Source organism: Amphiprion ocellaris, chromosome 11, assembly GCF_022539595.1.
Source record: "Amphiprion ocellaris isolate individual 3 ecotype Okinawa chromosome 11, ASM2253959v1, whole genome shotgun sequence".
Lineage (NCBI taxonomy): Eukaryota > Metazoa > Chordata > Actinopteri > Pomacentridae > Amphiprion > Amphiprion ocellaris.
Genome location: NC_072776.1, coordinates 22,576,479 through 22,600,899, shown reverse-complemented (window position 1 = coordinate 22,600,899; position 24,421 = coordinate 22,576,479). Strand labels below are relative to the sequence as shown.

The 24,421-nt window shown below is 39.1% G+C and overlaps 1 protein-coding gene across 8 annotated transcripts in view; it reads right to left on the bottom strand.

Moving 5' to 3' along the window:
- Positions 1 to 22,287, bottom strand: part of col6a3 (collagen, type VI, alpha 3) — a 55,870-nt gene extending 33,583 nt beyond the window's left edge. For 3 of the 8 annotated variants that reach the window (XM_055015219.1, XM_055015224.1, XM_055015223.1), the window contains exons 1-12: positions 21,993 to 22,287; positions 13,282 to 13,390; positions 12,092 to 12,724; positions 9,875 to 10,471; positions 7,924 to 8,517; positions 6,676 to 7,299; positions 5,960 to 6,553; positions 5,258 to 5,863; positions 3,014 to 3,616; positions 2,037 to 2,639; positions 839 to 1,432; positions 121 to 705 (exon numbers count right to left, since the gene is read on the bottom strand). In XM_055015219.1, the coding sequence (XP_054871194.1) occupies positions 121 to 705; positions 839 to 1,432; positions 2,037 to 2,639; positions 3,014 to 3,616; positions 5,258 to 5,863; positions 5,960 to 6,553; positions 6,676 to 7,299; positions 7,924 to 8,517; positions 9,875 to 10,471; positions 12,092 to 12,724; positions 13,282 to 13,366 (6,118 nt within the window). In that variant the 5' untranslated portion in view covers positions 13,367 to 13,390; positions 21,993 to 22,287. The remainder of the gene's footprint in view (positions 1 to 120; positions 706 to 838; positions 1,433 to 2,036; positions 2,640 to 3,013; positions 3,617 to 5,257; positions 5,864 to 5,959; positions 6,554 to 6,675; positions 7,300 to 7,923; positions 8,518 to 9,874; positions 10,472 to 12,091; positions 12,725 to 13,281; positions 13,391 to 21,992) is intronic. The other 5 variants (XM_055015220.1, XM_055015221.1, XM_055015222.1 and 2 more) reach the window with 3 other exon arrangements.
- Between the last annotated feature and the right edge of the window lie 2,134 nt (positions 22,288 to 24,421).

Genomic DNA, 24,421 nt, shown 5'->3' with positions numbered 1-24,421 from the left:
GGTATAAAACCAACACACTTATACACACTATCAAACGTCTGGACACACTTCCTCATTCAATTGAGCTTTTATGTCCATAAGGGTGTCATCTTAAAAAGCTGTTGTTTTTCTACTTCTTACCAGTTATAATTGGAAATTCAGCTGTTTCTTGGTTGCCCTTCAATGTGGCTTCCAGAGATGGATTGATGTTTTGCAGATTTTTATAGTTTGCGACATAAAAATAATGTGCTGGTGTGAAAGCGATGGTTTGCATCTCCAAAGTATCAGCATTCTTTGTTCCAATACTAAAAATCTTTATTCCATTGTCTTTGAGAGACTGTGCTGGTCCTCTGACATCATCCCCAGATCTCCCACCACTAAACACATACAGATACTGAGGGACCAAGTCTTCCCGTCTACCTCCAACTGAAGCAGCAAAGACATTGTCTCTCACAAACTCCAGTGCTTTTCCAATATTAAGGGGTCGACCCAATTTATGGCTCATTGTTCTAATGGAATTGAGCACATCATTCTTGGATGAATAGGAATTCAAGTAAAAATTGACTGTGGCTTCACGGCTGTACTGAACAACTGACACTTGGTCTCTGTTACTACCCAGGCTTAAACTTTCAACAATTTTTTCAACATAGCCTCGTATCTCTTCAAAGCCATTTCGAGAATCATATGATCCATCAATGAGAAATACAACATCATTTTTCTTAGAATCTGTAACAAAGACAAGAAACATATGAACAAAGGCAATGTGTTTTTCTTCGTCACTAATAAGATTCTTCTTGGAATGAATCATTCTCTATACTAAATAGCATTTCAGTTAAAAGATAAAAACATGACGTCTTACCAAAGCTTACTGTGGGAGGAGTTTGCTCTGCATGGTGGAAAGCCTCTCGCAATAATGACAACACGTCCTGCTTGACACTAGGAAGTTCTTCATAATCAGTAATTGAGAGTGCATAACTGGGTTCATGAGATATTGTCTGTAGCTCTAGGGTGTCAGCATCAGTTGTTCCAATGGCAACAGAAATAACACCAGTTTCCCTCAGAGTTCTCACTGGGGTTCTAATGTCATCCCCAGATCGTCCACCACTTAGTAGTATGAGTATTTGTGGAACTCCCTCCAGAAGTCTACTTCCAGACTCAACAGTAAATGCATGCTGGCTCACATACTTGAGAGCAGCTCCAATGTTGAGAGGATAACCTCCTTTGTGATTTAGACCTCTTATGGCTTCAAGAACATCATTTTCTGTTGAGTAACGTCTCAAGTTAAAATTAATCTCTGCTGTGTCGCTGTATTGGACCATAGCCACGCGGTCTTTGTTTGCACCAATGTTTAGCTCTTCCACTATTCTCTGTACAAAGTCTCGAATATCTGTAAATCTTCGCTGAGAATCATCAGAACCATCAAGCAAAAAAACAATGTCTCTTCTGTTGGGATCTGTAATCACACAGGAATTAAAACAAATTGGTTGATGATGAAATTGTAATGAAAATTGTTATTCCTGCAAATGTTAATGAACTCTGCATACACAACTTGCACTGCTATGGTACCTAACTATTGTTTGGCACAATCCACAGCTAAGCAAACATTCCTTGCTTGATGTACAGCACTACCAAAATAAGGGAATCCCAGAAATGCTATGACCAAAATGCCAAAACGTGGTTCTTGTAGCTTGATTGTGATCATTTGTATAATGTCCTGTTATGCCAAATGGTGTAAATGAGTTGAAAATGGCATTAAAATTGAATCATTATCAAATCTCAATCTCAATTATCAGTCAGAATTCAACTTACCTGAGCAAAATTGTCTTAAATGAAACCAAATTTGTTGTTCATAACATGTCTTCTCTTGTTAACATCCTATGAGCTAATGTATAGACCAGTGGTGGTTTCACATTCTGCGGTTTCTTTGGGAAATCCAACATGTCTATGGACTACCATAAATCATTCAGCCCGATTTTAATGAGTGATTTCTGATCTACAACAATCTGACAATGCATGAAGTTGTGCACGCAGTGTAGAACTAGTCATTACTGTCTTACCATATGATGCTGGTGTAACAACAGGGTTTTCAGTCTTCTTTAGCATAGAAATAATTTGTTGTTCAATGTCTGACAGATCACTGGAATCTGCTGCATAGAAAGCATGACTGGCTTCCTGTGAAATAGACTGAATCTCAGGGCGGTCTGCATTCTTCATTCCCACCACAAAAGCCATCACACCAATTCCTTTCAGATTTTCAGCAGCAGTTCTGACATCATCACTGGACTGTCCACCAGTTACGAGAACCAAACTCTGAGGAACACCCTGTTGCCGTCTACTTCCAGAAGAGGCTGTTAAAACATTGTCCTTGACGTACTGGAGTGCCGCACCAGTATTGAGGGGTCTGCCTCCTTTATGCCTCAGATTTCGTACACTGTTCACAACATTTTGCTCTGTTTTGAATGTGTTCAGAAAAAATTCAACTGACGGCTCTCTGCTGTACTGCACCACCGAAACACGATCTTTGTCGTCATCTACATTAAGTTTTTCCACCATCCTCTCAGCAAAGCTAAGCACTGCTGGAAAGTCAGTCTGCATTTCATCAGAGGAATCCAGTAAAAACACAATATCACGTTGAATGGATTCACTTTGACCTGAGGAGCCTTGATGGAAGAGATGAAGCTTAGGTTAGAGCTCATTCAGTTACCTGAGAGATAGATACAGTCGTGAACAAAAGTTCACATACATGTGTAAAGACCATGGCACCCTTGAGTTTCAAATGACTCCCACAAATCTAATTTTTATCCATTGTTGACCCAGCAGATTTTGTCATAGTTCCGGAAGATCTATAATATATCTATGAAGGAATCAAAATGTGTGATTGGTTTTTTTTTTTAATGACAAAGATGCATGTGTTCCAGTCATTTAAATCTAAAAAAATAAGAATTGTAAGAGTCATTGGAAACTGGAGATGGCCATGATGTCACGACAATAGATAGATAGATAGATAGATAGATAGATAGATAGATAGCCTTACCTAAAGCATTTTGTGGCTTTTGTCTTTGCTGCTGTCGAGGCACCCTTTTCACAAATGACACAAGTTGTTGATGGATGCTCCCAATATCATCAAACCGAAGCACGGAGAAGGCATAGGAAGGGTTATGTGCAATCATTTGGAGCTCAAGTATGTCAGCATTTCTTGTACCTACACAAAATGGAACAACTTTTTCCCGTTTTAGGGCAGCAGCAGCACTGGCAACATCATCCTGAGATCTTCCCCCAGTCAACAGAATTAATATCTGAGGAACACCCTCTTGACGGCGACTTCCTGAAGATTCGCCAAAAGCATTGCTGCTCACATAGTAAAGAGCTGCGCCAGTATTGAGGGGTCTTCCCCCTTTATGGTTCAACTGTTGAATTGCATTCAGAACTTCTTGTTTTTCCATGTAAGTGTTCAAACTGAAATGTGTCTGTGGATCTTTGCTGTACTGAACCACAGAAACACGATCTTTATTCTCAGCAACACTGAGTGTTTCTACCACTTGTTGGACAAAACTTTTCATTGCTGGGAAGCCACTCCGTGCATCATCTGACCCATCCAAAAGAAACACAATGTCTCTTTGAAGGGATTCTAATTCAACTAGAAGAGAATATGAAAAGTTTGTTTAAAAATCAGAGATATGATCCACATACTGAAATGTATTTTTGGTGTGATCATTACAGAATATACAGTTAGCCAAACCAAAGGAGATGGCGGTGAAACTCTAACTAGTAATTGCAATAAACAAGGTTAGATGCTAGAACATTTAGGAAAACTGGTGGATGAAAAAGAATACTGAGACACTACAAAGGGCATATTCCTCTTTCACAAATGGAAGATGAAGAAAAGCAAATTGAAGTTTCTGTTTAACCCTAAATATTCAGTCAATGATGTGATAATCATTGGCTCAAGAAAGAGCTTAAAAATAGAATGAAACGCTCTCTGAGGTACAAGAAGAAAAAGCATGAGAGCCAAACAAGAAACAACATAACCAGGGGTTAGCCAGTGAAGAGAGGTAAAGGAACAAATGGTTTGACTGTCATTCTGAAGAAGATGAAGCCATTTCATCGAAATTCAAATGATGAAAGACCAAATGCACAAGACCATAAGCAAGAAGACAGTTTACTTCTCAACTACGAATCAGTGACACTTCTTACCAACATAAGTAGGAGGCTCTGTTTGTATTTCCACCTGGACAAATGCAGCTATCTCTGGCTGAATGGATAAAAGTTCACCAAAGACAGGCAAGTTAAAAAGAAATTTGGAGGAGAAGGCAATTTTTTGAAGCTCCTCCTGGTCAGCGTTTTTCATTCCAATGGCGAAAGACAGAACACCGCTTTGCTTTAAGTCATATGCAGCTCTGGAAACGTCATCATTGGATTTGCCTCCTGTCAGTAAAAACAGAATCTGAGGAACTCCCTCCTGGTGTCTACTACCAGATGAAGCAATGAAAACATAGTCTTGCACAAACTGTAGAGCAGCTCCAGTATTCCGAGGTCTTCCTCCTTTATGTCGAAGACTTCTTACAGCATAGATGATAGCCTTTTTGGATCTGTGAGTCATTAGATTGAAGTAAACCTTAGCGTTATCACTATACAGCACAACAGCCACTCGAACCTTATCTTCTTCAATGTCCAACTCTTCTGCCATTCTTCTGACAAACTCTCGAATAGCTGGGAGGCCATTTCTTGAGTCATCCGACCCATCAAGTAGAAACACTATGTCCCGCTTATTGCTCCGTGTGTCAACTGGTAGATACATGGATAGACAGAAAGAGGATTCACGAACTGCGTGTTTCAGACTTTTCTGTGCAAATGGCCATTTATGAACATAAGCAAGTTAGAAGCTCAGTGATAAAAGCTGAGCTCAAAGACATATGAGCTATTGCTCTGAAGCAAAATTGCAAAAGAACCATCTTTTTAAAAAAAAAAAGATGTTTGCACAAATTTGTTGATTGATCTTCAAAGTAGCATGTAAGAGAACATGTGGAAAGAAAAGGAAACCTAAGAAATACAGAACAGCTTTTTTTCAGAATAGAAATTCTAATGAAAGTAATTCTAAATGCCATGCAACAGAAATGAGCCAAAATTTTTATAATTTTTCATCTTGTCATTAATAATTACATTCTATGAATTAGGAGACTTGAAAGAAAGAGTATTAGTGCTAGGGAGCAAAATTTGTTTTTCTAAAGGTAAATAAGACAGTGTTATACTCCAAACAGTGCAAATGTCAAGTTCTTACCTACTAAATCAGAGATTCCATTCATGGTTTCCCCAGTGTCTTTGTGTATATTCAGTGTGGCACCAAGTTGTGATTGGATTGAGGGTAACATAGAAAAGTCAGTGACCTTGTATGTGAAACCAGGTTTGAAGGAAATTGTTTCCAACTCTGAAAGATTGGCATCTCCCACTCCAACCCCCAGGGACACAATTTCATGCTCTTTAAGAGAGAATGCTGGGCCTCTCACATTATCGGTGGATGGCTTGCTACTTAAAAGAATTAAAATCTGGAGCACTCCTTCCAGTCTTCTGCTACCCGTGGAAGAAGTGAAAACTCGATGCCTCACAAACTGAAGGGCTGCACCGATATTATGGCGCTTTCCACCCTTGTGCCGTAAATTATTTATGGCATTTATGTTGTCGTTCTTTGTCTTGTGAGAACTCAGATAAAAGTTCACCTCAGGACTATCAGCAAATTGAACCACAGCCACTCTGTCTTGGCTTTCATCGACATTGAGGCTCTCCACTATGTTCTTAACAAAGAGCTTTATGTCTGGGAATCCATCTCTGGTGTTTTCAGAGCCATCCAATAGGAACACAATATCTCTTTTTACAGCATCACTTCGAGCTAAGACACAACAAATAAGGTTTAGTTATTTTCATAAAGCACCAGAAACATCAACAAAAGTGTTAGTACGCCAATAAGAAAATATTTTTTTCTTACCTTCCTGGAGGACAACGGCTAGCTGATCCCTTGGAAGGCTCACATAGTTATTGAGCCTTTGTGGTATGGTGCTCAGCTCACTGAATTCCCTCACTTTGAAGGCAAATGAGGGGTTGTGTGAAATTTCCTCAATCTGCTTTGGGTCTGCATCCTTGACACCAACACCAAATGGCACGACTCCCTCTGTCTTCAGTGCACCAGCAGGTTCCTTCACGTTATCTGTGGAGCTGCTTCCAGCCAAGACTATCAGGAACTGAGGAACATTTTGTGCAGCCCGACTGCCATAGCTTTCAGACAGGATGGTGTCCTTCATGAATCTCAGAGCAGAGCCTGTGTTTAAACTACGTCCACCAGCCAATGTCATGCCATTGACAGCTCTTATCACCTCATCTTTGGTTTGATAAGTGTTAAGGTAGAAATTTGGAGTTGGCCTTTCACTGTGCTGAACCACTGAAATGCGTACCTTGTCAATACCAATGTCAAGTGGTTCAATTACTTTAATGATAAAATCCCGGATGTAGGAAAAATCTGCTCGAACACGGTCTGTCCCATCAATAAGGAAGGCAACATCTCTTTCACCTCCAGAGATAACAACTGAGGGAAACAAAGAAAGCTAAATTAGTTGTTACCAGAGTAGCTTTTCATTACAGTTAAATCATCTGACATCACATTTATTTAACATAGACATTGTAAAAACAGAAAAATACAAAACTAACCAGTTTCCTCTGGGAATGTTGTAACATCAGTATCGCCAACCACTGTTATCAGCTTTGGCATGATCACTTCCGCCATAGCTGGTAAACTGGAGAAGCTTGTTTCGTGGTAAGCCAAATCTGGAACAAAGGCAACTGTCTTCAGAAGGGACTCGTCCGCTTGTCCAGAGCTGACAGTGAAAGTCAAAACACCAGCCAAAGCCAATTTATCGGCCACGGCCTTAACCTCATCCTGGTGGGGACCACCTGTGATCAGAACCAAAACCTGCTGGACTCCCTGCTTCCTCCGTGACCCAGTTGATGGTTGAAACATATTGGCCAGTGCATAATTCATGGCAGCTCCTGTATTTAAAACTGACCCTCCAGTCAGCCTGAGTTGAGAGATTTTATTCACAACATCTTGCCTGTTGCCATAGCTGTTCAGGTAAAATTCTATTTTTGGACGGGCAGCAAACTGCAGGAGACCAATCTGAACCCTGTCCGGACGTACATCCAGCTGGTTGACCACGTTGATCATGAAGTCTCTCACATAGGGGAAATTACCACTGCCAATGTAGCTTGAGCCATCCACAAGGAAGACAATGTCTCGGACCACTTTTTGTGTCTGCACTGTCGTTATCTCCACCACTGAGGAAAAGCACAAAAACAAAATAATTACTCTCTGTGGAATACCACATTAAAGACTTTTATTAGTTACACATTAATGATGAATAGGCACTCATTGAACTGCAGGAAGACTTTGTCACCTACAGTTCTTCATCTACTCAGTATTTTCTGGTTCTTTCTCTCTTTTTTTACCATTATTTCTTGATTATTTAAATGTGATCCTCAGACCAAACTCATCAAGGTCCTTATCTTGGTAGGTAGGCCGTACAACAAAAGTCTTCCAGCAGTCTGCTGTTGAAAAGCTTTAAAACTAAAGCAGCAGAAAATTCTCTCAGGAAAATTCTCTGTAGTGACCAACACAACCACATATATTAAGCCAAGTGTGAAGGAGTGTACAAACCAAATTTGTCATATTTTCGTTGGGCTGAGATTTGATCATATGTTTAGAAATCACATAGCAAACAGGATTTCACTAGCTTTGTTTAGTTCTGCATCACTCTGTATCAGACACGTCTGCATTCGTTGTTTTTCAACTTATTTATTCATTAGTTAATCCTTTAATTTGCACATTGAATCAAACAGTTATTTAGTTCATATCATTGCTTTTTAAAATGTATTGAATATGTTCAGAAGACAAAGAATTACCTGGCTCAGTGGGTACTTCAGTCACCACCACCCCAGCTAGAGTAGAGAGTGCAGCAACAATTTCCCTTGGGTTGCGAAACAGTGTACGGAAGTCCTTAGTCATGAACACAACTTTGTCAGCAAAGGCAATCTGCTTCAGCTCCTGCTCATCAGCAGACCTTGAGCCTGCAGCTAGAGTCAATACACCCATTTGCTGCAGGGCCAAAGCAGGCTGTTCCACACTGTCACTAGACCTTTTACTAGTCAACAACAGCAAAAGTTGGGGTACTCCCTTCTGAAGACGACTGCCCTTCTCAGACTGCAGCATATTCACCCGCACAAAGTCCAAGGCTGCTCCAATGTTGACTGTCTGTCCTGGTCTTGCTTTGATAGTGCCCAAAGCAGCTGTTATTGCCTCCCTGGTTCCATGAGTGTTCAAATCCATCTCGAGTCTTGGGACAGTGCTGAACTGGGCAATACCCACTTGAACTCCATCTGGACCGATTGGCATTCTGTCAACAAACCTCTTGATGAATTCGCGTAAACCATTGATGGCTGCTGTGCCCATTGTATTGTCGATCAGGAAAATGATGTCTCGTTTCCCAACTGCCAAAACTGAAAAAAGAGAAAAATATATTACAATTCAAATAATAAACCCATGGGTTTGAAGAGGTTCCTTGCATCATTGGTGCTCGGACCCTAATAAAAGCAGATTTAAAAAAAAAATGTTATAGTAATGAAGCTATAAACACTGATGGTGAAGAAATTATTTGGGATGTGCGTTAGGCAGTATTGACATATAAACAAATGGAGACACATTGCTTTTTCCTCAACAATGTTTTCTTATAAATATGAATTACAGTTACAATCAAAATCCTGTAGAATTGTAGAATTATTTAATCTCATTTAATTTGCAACCTGCCTGGTGATGAGGATTTTACAACTCCATACAATAAAAAACTGCTTTCAAAAGTAAATTGCACACATTTTTCATGCACACAAAATTGTTTATTTTAATGCTAGAACTTATAACTGCAGTGTACTTTAAGTTCTATTAAGGAATATTTTGGGGAATATTTGATGTAGTAATGGTACAAGCCATTATGCATTCCTATGCAGTTATTCAGTGGGCAGCATGTCCCATGTTTCCAGCTAATACTAGCTAGGTGTACTATACCTGCCAGAATTTACAAGTGGCCGGTTAAAAGAGTCAAACACCCACTCAGAGTGAGTAAGTACTGTTAAACCTTTTCCCTCTGAGTTTGTTTTGAAATTTTGCCACAGAGCCAGTGAATTTAAAACTTTCAAGGTAACTTCAAAACCCATAGACAGGTTTAAAAAGCATGTGTTCGTGAAGAAACTCGGCCAAATAAAGCCATTTATTATTGAAAAAACTATGTAAAAACATCAGATTTACAACTTTCCAGTGGTCCATGAATGTATCATGTGTGACATACCGTAACTTGTTTGTAGTGGTTGTAATATAGCAAATAGGCCCAGCCAAATAGACTATCTATAGCATGCAAAGGTAATAATAGGTAAGATCTATGGCAACTTACATGGTAGCCTACATAATGCTTCCAGTTTCTGTTTTTAATTTTTGTAAAACAAATAGATTCATCTTTTGTTTTTGTCTTTTTTATGATCTATGGCACATAGTACGGTACAGTGTCTTTATCTTACTAGAATATCTGTTAACAATAACACTCTTTACCATTGCAAAGTTGTATGTAAGACAGTCACATTCCAACTAATTGCTATACACTAACTTTTCACTTTTATTGTAGTATTATCACTTCTGTTAGAAATCTTAAGATCAAGAATATAGCAAGTTCAAGTTAAGCACAAGAATGTCTTACATTGCACACTCTATGTTTCTTATATTTATTAAGAGCTCTCACAGACTTTTAATTTACCAAGTCCCCTTCCACAACCATAATGCCCCACCAACATTTACAGAGAAGTTACATACCTTCTGTGAACTCATTCTGAACTATAATGGTGCGCTGGACCACCCCGTTAATGTATGGGAACAGTTGGTCACCCATGCTTTCAACTGCTCTGAAATCAGGGGCTGACAGGACAAACGTTTTGTCTGTAGCAACTGCTTCCAGATCTGCAGTGGCAGTGTCACCGATCGCCACACCAAATGTGATGACACTGGCCCTCTTAAGGGCCCGGTCACCGGCGCCAGTATCATCAGTGGATGGCCCAGCACTGATAACCACCAACATCTGAGGCACACCCTCGTCTGCCCTGCCCCCAGCTGTTTCACTCAAAAGGCTCTCAGCCACTTCCTCCAAGGCAGCCCCCAGGTTAGATTCATCACCCCCTGAGTAGGTGAGGCCTTTCACAGCATCCAGGAGCGATGATTTGCTGTCATAGCTATTTAGATAGAACTTTATTTCTGGATCGGTGTTGTACTGGACCAAGGCCACCCGAATAGTGTCCCTGCCCACATCGAGGCGCTCAATGATTTTCAAAACCAAATCACGCACATAGGGGAAGTTTGCTGCTCCAACGTTCTGTGATCCATCAATTAAGAGTACTAGGTCAGCTGAATCTTGCGCTTTAAGGAGAGAGAGAGAAAACAAAACAAAATGGAACTTGTAAAAGCGTTAACATAGTGAGACAGAGACAAAGACTCAAATATGAGAACTCGTGCTAGCATATCATTGCATGTGTCAAGTAACATTCAAGGTGAACAAATCAACAACATGGCAAAACACATAATACTGCATGTAGGCCGAACCAGGGAGATCTCCTAAAGTGATGCAATTTGTTGATTTTTTTTTCCTTCATCAAATCTTAATCAAATGGATTACAGTGTTTTCCCATCATGACAGACCACAGAATACAGTCTATTAAATGTGACATTATTTGGATTGTTATAGAAAACAACCGTGATGAATAGTAAAAAAAAAATGTCAGATTGTTACATTAAGCAATAAAATGGGTTTGAAGTTTGAAAGTATGCATAAAAAACATAAAGCAAGAACAAAGATGGAATACACTAAGATAACAAAAATGGATAATAAGACTAATGATAATACTAAATGTTTACTCATTATAGAATCAATTCATTTGGAATAAATAAACAAAATCAGCAGCACTAGTATATATATATATATATATATATATATATATATATATATATATATATATTTTTTTTTTTTTTTTTTAAATCCAGTCAAAATTAAAACAAATGTTATCTAAAGTTTGTGTAACATTTGTGAGCTCCACTGAGTTCAGCCATCCCATGCAGACTCTTGTTACAGACCTCAGGTGAAGTGACCAGTCATGACCCTGTGGACCATCCTTAGTGCCTACATGTTGATTGTACTTGAGAACAGAGTAAATGTGATTCTGTACAAAAAGAGCAAAATTTTGTAAATTGGGGACATTTCCAAATAATTTCGAATCATCTGTGCTTACACTTGACTTTTCTAAATTAAATACCCTTAATTTAGTTTTATCTTTCTCATTTCTGTGACTTAATGTATCTTACCACTCACCACTAAAGGATATCTACATATAAAGACGTTCTCAGAGTACTTCTGCAGGTCATAGATGGGTCCAGACAGGTTCATCACTGTTTCATTACAGAATATTGCACATTTCTTACACAGATAGACATTGTGACTGATAAAGACAAACATACATGTGCAGGACACATAAGCAGTGGAGCGTGGTTAGCTGTTGTTAAAAGCTCATTGATTGGCTTTGGGATGGGATGTTTAAATGGGGTACAACATCCTGGTGGTTGCGTTCTTGTCTATTTTCTGATGAAACGCTGGTCATCTGAGATGTCATTATGTGGACTTCATCCACTCTACCACAAAGAGTCATCATCTAAAACTGTACACTGTATACCTTTTTGAAAAGCATCTCTGACAAAACGTATCTGTGCTATTAGCACAAACTGAGCACCCTAATCTATAATGTAGTAGAGGTCTCAGTCACATGCAAATCTTATAGTGATTTTTAAAGCATTAGGGGCATATTAAGTGTGGTAAGACAAAAAGAGTGATGTTAATTTTGCAAGTGGGCAGTGAAAGGTTATTGTGGTTAAAAAAAAAATACTTGATTGTGTTAATAATAAAGTCCAGTCCCGTCGTCATATGCAGCAGTTTCTTCCTGCACATGTAGACACATTAGTATGGTAGTGACACTGGTCCCATTTCATTACCTGTCCCTCCTCCAGCCACAGGGGCCTCATTTGCCACTGGAGCACCCCCTGACTGGGACACTGCACCGCAAATCCCCACTACTATTTCTTGGATTATATCCCGCAAGGCCAGGAAAGAGTCTACACTGAACACATGAGTGGCATGAGGCTGGCTAGCCATCTCTCTGAGCTCGGAGTCCACCGCATCCTGAACTCCAACTGCAAACATCTCCACGCCTGCCAGTTGCAGCACCTGAGCTGGCTCGGCCACGTCATCCTGAGAGCGCCCATCTGTTAGCACCAACACCACCTGGACCGCTCCGTCAGCAGCACGACTGCCCGCAGCAGTGGTCAAGTGTGTACGTATCAGGAAATCCAGGCCTAGGCCAGTGCGGGTGCCCCCACCACGGTAAGACATAGACTTGATGTGTGCCAGGACTCCCTGTGTTGTTGGGTAGCTGTTGAGATGGAACTCAGTTTCGGGCCTGCTATTGTACTGGACAAGGGCGAACTTAAACCTTTCTCCTCCAACCTGGTGCAGTGATTGTATCAAGGTGTACAGAAAATGTCTGACATGCTCAAAGTTCTCCTCTCCCATACTCCAGGATGAATCCACTAGAAAGTACATATCAGCTGCCAACCCTTGTGCACAATCTTCAGAGAATTGTTTGGAGGACAAAAGTGAAGACCAATGAAAAGTTGCTTGAGGCATGGTACCAGAATAATATTACTCTACTGTATACTGTTGCACAATATGACTGCACTATTTACGTCATGTTAAGTTTGACAGCATCAGTCTAGTTAGATTCTAAACAGTACCTGACTTAACTTAGCACTCTAATGTTCCTTAAGGCTTCTATTAAGATTTTGTCCCATATTGAGATTGATAGTTTGAATTTACATGCTAAATGCTAAAACAAGCCAATGCATCAACAATGCTTACCAGAGTGGGAAAAAATCTTTCTTACATATTTATGTCTTTCTTTTTTATAAAAATCATGAAAAGTTTTATAATCTCCAAATTACTTTTAGTTATTTGAAAAGGTGATGGCATAGATTATACATTTTCTTTAGAGAAAAACAAAATCTTACATCCTGCTAAGTGTTGCTGAAAAGTGAAGAAAAAAATAAATAAAATTCAAGCAGACAGATCATCTGCAAAATGAGTACATTCTGCAGACTGACACTGAGATGAATTCGGGTCAACTTACCATCCTGAGCATCGAGTTTAGGGAGGAGTCCCGCAAACAGGACGCCCAGAAGAGTACACAACGGTAACAACCGGTGCCTCTTCATCTTGAGAAGAAACAAAGAGAACACCTGTGAAACCAGAAACAAAAAAATGTGAGCCAGAAAGCACAAACATCAGCCATATTTTAACACAATAGGGTCTCTACCATTTATACTTCACACTTCAAAGCTTAAAAACGTCATGTGTTCACATAGAGCTTGTATTTCTGGAATGCATTTCTCTTTAAGAATGTTCTGTTTTACATATTTTGGCACTTCCTATCCTTGCAGCTTTACTTCTCTAAATACAACACATGGCATTAAAAGGGTGCAACGTAAAATTTTTGACAGCAGAGAAAAAAATGTTGTCACAAACTGTTTGCAAAAATATGACACTACTGTGTAAACCACAGCAGTGTTAGCACACCCCATTTGGACAACACTGCGACAAGCTTTTTTAATCACATTATCATCATGTTTTTGTGGATACAGCCTCAGTGTAAGTGAGGAAGTTCCAGTAGTAGAGATTGGTAATGATGAAAACCGCCTGTTAAAAATACCAGCCAATGTACTTTGGTAATTAACTCGGCCTGGCAACAACTGAATTTTCCAAATCACAAAATAATGTCCTCTTAAAAGGGGTGTTGGACTGGAAAGTCCGGTTTCACAACAGGGGTTTGCGTTTTTTATTTCACCAACCCACAATCCTTTAAAAAAAAAAAAAAAACTTCACGAAGTGCAAACAGTTCACTTTCCTCACTCTCTGGGTATAAAACATACATCAGTCCTCATGAGGAGTCAAATCTATGGGCACACACCTGCACATACATCTAACCTATTAAACTTCAGACAACCCTGTGGTGATAATGATCCAGGGACACCAGAGCAAAACGCTATTCCATTTCAATACAGTTAAACTTAAAACCGCAAAACTGAAAAAGACGAAACACCCCCACATAACCTCAAATGTCCGACTGTGATCTGACAGACTCACCGCTCTGGAAATCAACAAGGAGTTTCACAAAATTATATAAACACAAAATCAAAATGGGATCCTGAAGAGTGAAAAGGCACACATGGCCTGTGACCAATGAAGTCTTCTCCATTAAGTTAATGATGGGGAGTAAATGTAGACCCGGTGGAGTCGCTTTAACAGCCCATGTTTCTGCTGGCAGACACACTGTAAAAGCTCAGCACTAAAAGCACCTCTAAGGTGAGCTGTAAGGAAAGACGTGTTTTAGATCATTAGGGGTTTATTGTCGATTTCTTCAGTAATGAAAACAGGAGAGCTATTTCTAGAATGTGCAAGAAGTTTGCATTTCAGTACAAAAAATGAAGTTACATCACTATATAATGACTATTGCTCTCTAGTGGAAAACACAAATACAGCATCTTATGATAGGTCCTGATTGTTCTTGAACAAAGAACTACATCACACCTCTGCACAGTTCATCTGACTCTCATCATGCTGATGTTTTCTCCATGAGAATATTTGACTTGGGAGCCTTTAAAATGGCATCAATTCAAAACTTCCTTTGCAGAGTTATGTGGTAGCTCATACTGCAACAGTGACAATCTGTTTTCATCTGCCTACAGGCCAGAATGTTTATGATTTTATGTCAACGTATAAGAATAGCTCATTTTTACTGTTTTGGTCCTAAATAACACACTCCAACACATATTTTTAGAGAATAATGAACAGAACAGGAAGCACCAGGTTGTGCTTAAAGGTATATTTACAGATTTATGCTATTCTAAAGCCCTAAACCTGATCGTGTAAACTGAAGGTACCCCACAGAAAACCCCACCAGTAATCTAAGTTCAGCTAAGTTGATTTTGGCTTACAGTTTGCAACTATTTAAGTAGTTTCTGCAATTCCCAATAAGTTGAGTTTATCGCTGCAGCTATTCAAAATGAAAAGTCCAGGCGTAGATATGCTGACAAGTAATGTAAATAAAACCTCAAACCACATCAACACTTAGAAGCAGATTTGTAAAACAGTCAATGCAAAGTGTGTTCTTCTAAACCTTGCAATAATGCATACTCATAAACCAAGTTGGGGAAAGGTCATCATCTACAGTGTCTTCAGGCAATAATAAATTATAAACACATGACTGCTGTACTCAGTGAGGAGCTGCAGCCACTGAGTCAAGCTGTTTATACTGTGATGTGTCCACTGTTTATTCAGGCCACAGTTTGCAGATAAGAGTAAAACACTGAAAATCTAAACTGGTGAAAAAAACACAGTAACACTGTACTTATGCTTTTTATACAAACCCATCCCAGTGATTAAACATAAAAATGCATGAACCAAAAAAAACATAATTTTTCCAATGCTGGCATGCAGTTGAAGATTTAAGACGTATACCAAAGTGAAATTATTAAAAGGCAGCTGCAGAGCTGTCACACAAAATGTCATTGCCAGTTATTGGGTCACTCTATAGTGTATATAAAGATCAGACTGACTGCACATTTACTTTTTCTGTGACAGTCTTTGCTTTGTCAAATAAACATTTCACATACTTGGATAGCACAGTGCATTTCTACCCCGAAAAGAATGTTTTTTAAACAGTCAGTGGAAAATGCAGTATCCCTGCAGTCCCCACATTCCGTCACTCTCCAGATACAGGGCCTAAATCACCAAGTTCCTTCATTTCAAGGAAACCTAAGCTGCCTGGGACACTACACCAGATGTTTGTGTTCTCTGCTCATGCTCATGTGATTTCAGGTCACTCAAAAGCCACTTCTCTGCACAGTTTGCCAGACTTGGCCAATGTGTCAACACTATGGCTTCCCCTCAGCCCCACAGAGGAAAACATAGTAGCACAGTGGAGTCTTGTTTTCTCTGATAGTAGCAGCCAAACAATGGCGGCATAGGTAGTTATGTAAGAGGGAAAATTCAGTAACCCAAAGCTGCATCATTTTATTTTCCACTTGGGAGCAGAACTTACCACACTCCCATTTAGCATATTATTCCTTAAAGTTTATCATGTCCAACAAATGAGGTAGATAAAAGTAGTGAGATTTGGATAAATTTGGAAGACATTAAACCAGAGCAGTGAGCTAACATGTGCAAAAACATTCCAATTGTAAACCATCTGCAAAGCTGATCATTTGTGAATTATGTGAATATGTCACTGTGAGCAGCCCATCATAGATTACACAGTATCAGTTTTTTTATTGTTATCAAATGTATTGAGTGCAGCTCTAATATAAAGCTTATTTGTTATGCAGTTTTAAAGGTGAAATCAGCAGTTTTCACCCAAATCAAAGTTTTATTATACACAGTAAATATCTCTTCCCAGTGCCCTAGATTTAGTTTACAGTGGCAGTAGGAGCAAGAAGGATATTAAATCTGAAATATGCTATCCAAATATACTAACTACCTAATATGAACAATCTTTGTCCAGATTTGCAGACTGCACCTTTAAACTCAAACAATAACATGTCAGAGACAATGCAATCTTATATCATGTAAGAGACAGACCAAACTCTTTCTAGCATCCTGGGAGAGATTATTGTCAGGATGCACCATATAGTCCAGCTGCAAAAGTCACCACTTCAAAACTGCCATCACTTCAAGTAGGCCTGGACAACAACAAAAAAAACCTCTTCATCAAAAACAATGAAAAAATTCATATAATGTTCAGTAGTTTCACTTTAATACACCAGATGCAAACTTCCATGAAGGCCCATAACAATAATGCAAAGTGTATATGACTATTTATTTATTTTGTTTTCCATTTTTGTGTTGATATTAAAATTATTTCTTGTGTGTTGTGCTAAATAGGTGGTTAAATTAAAATTAAATTTATTTTCTGCAGGCTTTTATTAAAAATATCTTTTCAAAACTGATCAAGAATCATCTATTTTAACTGAAATTAAACATTTTATTTTTATTTTCAGCTGCGTCGCTCAGGCCTTCCTCTAAGCTTTAATCCTCAGTGCTCGTCACATTACTCCCAAACGTGATGAGCAGCTTTAAAATAATTATTATACTTGTGTTTGCAGAGGAATGAGATAATTGTCGCCACTGTTAGATCAGACATTGTGTTAGTTTGAGCCTGTTAAATACTGTATTCCTAGCTAATATATGAGATAGTGTGTCTTTTTCTCTGCTACCACTAGGAGTCACCAAATGACAAAATTTTTAAACCTTTCACACTCATTTGGGGTTTCAAGAAGTTGATGATGTTCATGGGCCATCCAGCTACATCTATTAAGTTGCACATTCCTGAGCCTAACTATTATTAACAAAGACATGTGTGTGTATGTATGTGACCATGATATGCTGAGTCATCACTTTATCTGTACTGAAGACACTGCTATAAAATGACAGGCTACACAGAAGAGCGTTTAAGTAGTGATCAGCTTACATTGAATACCCCATCTGTACACTGTATGTATCACTACGGCTTGCTCAGTGTCGTTAAAGCTGTCAGTGTGCATTCACAAAAACTGCAGATGCTGCATTGTGCCCATGAGCAGTCTGAGACACATTTGCAGGAGGACCTCACACACACATTTATAGCAAAGACCACAAACACGTGCACTCATTAAAACACTCAGACAAGCTCTCAGGGCAGTGCAGCGCACTAATCCAGCCTCAGTGACAGATAGCAATGGTAGTGCTTTTGCCCATTGAATCAGCAGATCACCTGGGGTTAGACAGTTCAGTCACCTCACAGAACCACGAGTTCATGCACAAAAGGTTGTTGCAGTGAGCATATTTTCACACAAAACTCTTTCTTGAAGTCATAAGAAAAAAATGCTTAGTTTTACACTCAAATTATAAAACATATTGGATGCATGAAAGGTGTGAACAAAACCCTACAAAATATATCCAGCTTTATTTCCATTTCTTTAGTACACCCAGTCACAACTCTAAAACCGCCTGTCTAATACTGTGCATGTCCCACCCTCATGCTGCCAAAACAGCTCTGACCCACTGGGGTATGGACACCGGAGCTCTGGGGTGTCCTGTGTTGTCTGGCACGGGGATGCTGGCAGGAGATCCTTTGGCCTCCATGTTTTGGACTTGTTCCAGCACATTTCATAGACGTTTAATTAGATTGGGATCTGGGGAGTTTAAAGACTGGGTCACACATATACTTTAGACTGTAGTGTTCCTTCAGCTGTTCCTCAACACTTTATGTGCTGTGGTAGGATCCATGCTTGGGGAGACTACTGTGATGTGAAGGTGTGAATGGTTTGCATCATTGTTAGGTGACTGGTACATGTCAAAGTAATAAGAATGCCAGGAAACATGATTTCCCAGCAGAGCTTTGCATTGTAAGGAATTGATCAATTTTATTTATTTCACCAATCAGTGGTTTTAGTGTTGTGGCTGATTAGATGTGTGGAAAGTTTCAAAATAACATCCACATTATTGTACACTAAACATTCTACTCAGCATTCTACTTGTGCAACAATGTGCCCTGCCACAATGTAAAAACAGCTCAAAAACGGGTTGAGGAACATGACAAAGAGCACAGAATGTTGACCTGGCCTCTAAACTTCCCAGATTGTAATCTGATCATGCCTCCACAAGGTGCATTGGAATTAGCTTGATCCAAAGAGGTGTCACCCTGCAACCCACAGGACCCAAAGGGTCCACTACCAGCATCCAGTACCAGACAGGCACCACAGGACACTCCAGAGGGTCCATGTAAATGTTAGGGCTGTTTTGGTGGCACAAGACTGTACATGTCCATGCAGTTTTAAAAGTTTTCAGCTCATTGTCTTGGTTCAGTCTTGCCATCAGCCTCATTTTCAGGTCACATGAGGTAACTGTGTTCAGTAATAAAAAATTGTCCAGCTCCAGATGGTAAGCTGACAAAGTTGACTGCTGGCTGGTGAACACAGTAGAACATTGTGCAACTACCAAGCTGGTGGAGACAAAAACAGAGCTAAAAGATAGTGAGCACTGAACTTATATAAGCAAACCTCTACATGTGTGCCATGTCAGGGCTGTATTTAAAGCTTGATAATTGTGGCATTGCCACATTGCAGTTAACATTTTTCCAATACAAACACACGTCTGCAGTCTAAGATCTCTTTTTGATATTTTGGAAAATAGAAGAGAGTAACTGGTTGTACAATCTGCCACAGTGACACAGCAGCTTTTCTTTTGGAACTAACTCCTCAGCCACAGAGTAGCACAACTTATATCATATCTCACTGCACATATAAGAAGATATTAATTTGTTCAATGCTACTTGCAAATGTTATTTATCAATTCACTTGAGTCATAGTTGTGTCATTAGTTCTAAAATGAATGCATACATGCAGAAGAGAGGAAATTATCTATTTCTCTGTTCACATGAAGCAACTGGAATTTGTCCAAGATAAGAATCTTTAGTGTGAAAACCGTATGTTATGTTCTGGACTTCATGAGTCATATTTAAAACTTTGCTCAACCTCAGCAGCGTCCTTGACACTTTACATATTGCAGACTGAAAACCTATACATAGCACGTATAGTGTTAACAACTGTTACTGATGCCAGTGTGCATAAGTCAACTGGAAAGCATGTTCTCTATGCACACTTCTTTAAAAAGTTTCACCACATTTGAAGCTAAATTAGAGCTCAAATAAGTGAGGTGAGAAGGGAAAGCACTCAATTGTCAGGCTGCTTCTGAATGTAAGACATCAAAGAAATGCCACTTATATTGTAATATGTGTGACTTTGCGCTAGTTAACCTCTAAGGCTGAGAACATCCATCCACCTCTCAGCTGGAAGGATGTGACATGACATGTGTGGCGCAGATGAGAGGAGGATCAATGATAAAGTTTAAAGTGGGAGGGGGCAATTCCACACAGCTGGTGTGTGTTAGTCTGTCTGACACCTGGCAGATGTGTGTTCTAGTGTCATGGCCAATCAAAGCCTGTTCACATATTAAACTTGGCACACATGTATTGTGGGTTAGAACATGGCGAAATAACTTGTAGAGGAGGCAAAATAATTTCTAAGGTCAGTTTTCTCCTCATAAACATTTCATCTGATCTGTGATTCAGTGATTGCACTGTATTAAAAATGTTGAAACTGTTTAAGTCACTTACAAGACTGGTACTCTCACCAACCAGTGCATTCTTACAATTATTGATGATTACTTCCTTGACCAAAAAAAAAAAAAAAAAGAAAACATGAGCTGAGTAGTTCCCTGAGACCTTTCTGGAAATTCTTCCAGACATCTGTGCCACATCACAGAAAAAAAGACAAAAAGCTGGAAAGAGCAGAGTAGCCATAAAACAGATTAATGCTGATTTATGCTGTATATCAAAAAACCCTTTGTTAAGTATCCTCCTGATGCAGCACTGCCAATAATGGTTTAGATACAAGCTTCCAAAGGGAGCTGTAGCCCTGTTGTAATGCTGGTAGTAAATTATGTGAAAATACTTCAAACACATAAAACCAGATCTGGAGCGTGCACAAAGTTTCCTTTTGCATTTTTAACAAAGACCAAGCTCTTAGTCTCCGTATCATAGCAACAGGTTACACTGAAAAACAAAAGTACATGGAAACAATAGCTCATGACCATTATTGCTGACTAATGTCCAGTTTAAGTTCATTATGTTGTGACTCAGAAGTATAAAACAACTAAATTCATCAAATCCCACATGGACACAGTGAAACGGCGCGATGAAGACAGCTGAATTCCTCCGTCTCTGCTTGGACAGTCTTGCAGGAGAGGTATAAGATTAATGGCTCACACCTGGTCAACCAACCACCACCTCCAATGCCCAACGGACCAAACCTCTTCTGGTTCCCCTGGTACATCTGGCCAGGAGTGTGGAAAACACTTTCTTCACACTTTTCCACTCCTGCAGTCGTTTCAGTTAGGGTGTGGTTTTGGGCTACTGCTACAGTGGAAACATCTACCCATCCGACCACTCTTCATTAAAGCTCACATGTGGGTGGGGAGATTTTCAAAATTTGGATGCGATTTTACCATTACCAGCAGTTTCCCTATTTATTCAAGCTGATGGAACAAATGATCACCCCAGAACACAAAAATTATACACTAAAAAGTAATCAGTGATTCTTCTTGTATGCTGACATTAGTTAATTAGCAGGTGTAGTTTTCCATTTAATAGAAAACACTGCATCCTACCATACAAAGGAGACTTTCTATGACATTTGTGTAAAGTCATGCCTTACAAGTTACAGCTTTAACACTGATCTGGAAACACAGCTCAAGACTTCAGATGTAGCATCTCAGGGATGCCACAGCAGTTCAATTGTTTAATATATATAAATAAAATTTAGCAAGAGCAAGACTGTCAAAAATAAGAGATGTATTTTAGGACTTGAAGAAAAAGAGAATACACACCCCTCTTCACTCACATGCATCGTACACAACATTGCTGAGGTCTCCTTCTTAACCTAACTACGGCTCACCTCTTGCCCTTGCAGCACTCTTACCACTAAATGCAGGTTTCAGTCAAACTCCTAAACGCATGCTGTCTGATATTTATGAGGTATAAGCCAAAAATTCTGCACAAACCTAAGATTATCACACCCAGCATGAGCTTACATGTTATGACTTGAAAGTGCTATACAATGGTCAATGCACTCTATATAATCAGCATAGGGTGCAATCCAGGTCAATCTAAAAGCAGTAAAAGTTGTGAAATTAAGCAAGTATGCAAGCTCTCACTGCAGCAACACCACCAGCAGATTTAAAACTTACCCTGAGCTGAAGTAGCTGTACTCCAATGTATTGGTTTTTGAAGAAAAAATCTATATGTATCTGTTATGCAAAATGACTGCAAGCTGGACTTTTGGTCATTATCCTCCTGGTAAATTCCCTTCGCTGGCTTTTCCAGCACCTCCCGCAGGAAGGCGGTGGAGCAAAGCAGTGATAAGGTCACTGATAAGAGATGTACAGAAAGAGGGATCCTGAGTGAAGCGGGGAAATGGTTGAGACAGAAAGAAACAGACACCCTCTCGGTCTCAAACCAGAGGAGCTGTGGTGCTGAGTTGAAGGCTGGGATGGGACAAACTTCCAAACTCCTGGAGTTCTGCCACCTCTCTCTTCCTCCTCCCACTTTCTCTAAAGAAAGAAGGAAAAAAGAAAAGGAGGGAGAGGAGAGAAGAGGGTGAGTGAAGGGGGAGAAAAGAAGTAAATGAAAACCAGACACACAGCCCTGTTTGGTCTGGATGTGAGCAGTGGGGAGGATGATGTCACAAATCTGGAGCAGGCCTTTCTCTTCACCTTTTACTACATTTTACCATTTCTCCCTTTACCTCTGTGGGGCCTTTATTTCAAGACGCTGTCAGATGAAAGGTTTGGTTTGTTTTTTGGGTTTTCTATAATGAGCAAGTTACCTTTTTGAAAACTTTTGTTGTTACATTAAAATGATTAAATTATTCATGATTAAACTGACTAAAAGCCCTAATGTAGTTTAACTAGCATCCACAGATCCATCAATGATCCAATAATGACTGATTACATACTGTGTCAGTTTACATCCAGCCGTCTGGACTGATGTTAAATATGCACTGTCTGTATACGTGATGAACTTTTACCATTAAATTCACCATTAAACAAATATTCCTACAAATCTTCTGCTCAGGAATGTGAGAGACAGTGTACTGGCAGTGATTAAAAAAATGTGAATGATGGTCAGGAAAAGCAGTGACATTGTGCTGTGAATTACATTTTTTCCACAGCTACAAAATAAAAGGAGCTGCATACTGACTGAGGACATCAACTTCATTCGTCATTCCACCCCCTCACAGACACTCAAGAATACATGGATCAGGTAAATGTAGATGATGAAAAAATGTGTATTACATGTCATGCTGCAACATAAAAAATTCAACATGTATTTGAAAAACGTTCCATTTTGATTGTCTGGTTGATATGTTGCTGTCGACATCGATGACCATACATTCTGTATTTTCATATTAGCAATAGACACAAACATTATATATGATGTAAAAGGAATCATTCTTAGTTACAAACCAGCACACAGCCCTGTTTTGGTCCTGTGTATGGCCACTGGGGTCCAAAAATTGTGTTTGGTCAATAGGGCACACCTGTTGTGTAAACCCCTAGCTTATTTTATAGGTGGTACATGGACGGTTATGGCATCTTTCAGTTTTGTTTTAGTGTCATAGCTGAGACGTTTAATGTTATATTCATTCACCTCCTTTCCAATCACAATAAGCGGCTGTTTTCAGCAGCTGAGCTCTGATAAACCCAGTGTCTTTGTTTCGCAACACAACAGACAAAGATAGCAACAAACTATAGTTAACATCTCACAGCATCTAGCAGCTAAAGAGACGTATTTTCTCCAAGTTTGGTGAAGAATGAAGATAAAAATAGAGTTGCTATAACCATGAATAATATGAATACTATGAATTAATTGCTTCATGTCATTTTGATCAAATTTACTTTGGTTTTGCTGAATGGCCATGCATTTAATTAGGCATAACTTTAGGGCTTAATTTAACTTAAACATGTGACTTATATAAAAATTTAAGTTGTCCAAAACACAATAATGTTCTCATTTAACTGTCAGGTGAATTTGAACTGATTTTTTTTTTTTTTTTTTTTTTTTAAATCACAGAAAAAAAAGCAAATTAGTCTTGTTTCAATGCTTGGCTGCTTTAGAGCCATAAACTAGACTGTGTTGTGTCAGAAGGTGGTGGTATAGGCTGTATTGTACATGGCTGCAATAAACCCAGTAGAAGTATAGTCGAAAAAAAGAATGAAAGAAAACAACTCTAAGAAGAAACAAAGAAATGCAGTTGCTTTAGCCATCTACAGTAGAAAAATGGAGAGAGGTCTTCAGGATTTTTGTGGCTAGATGTGACATTATTCAGAAAATCTGTTTTCATCTCCCATTATGCATGTCAACTTTTTTGGGGAAAAAACAAAAACCTGCTCAAAGGACCATAAAAATGTCTTTTGTAGAACAAATATTTCAAACTTGTGGAAACTCATGGAAACAAAACTACCATTGCTGGGTGTATGACGAGTTTCTATTAAATATGTTTATAAATACATAAATCAGTTTTTTTCGTATTTATGTCATAACAGGTAAATTGCTTGTTCCAATGCTGCTATGCAACCAAAAATCAATAAATGGAGCTTTACTGTTAAAAACTTTG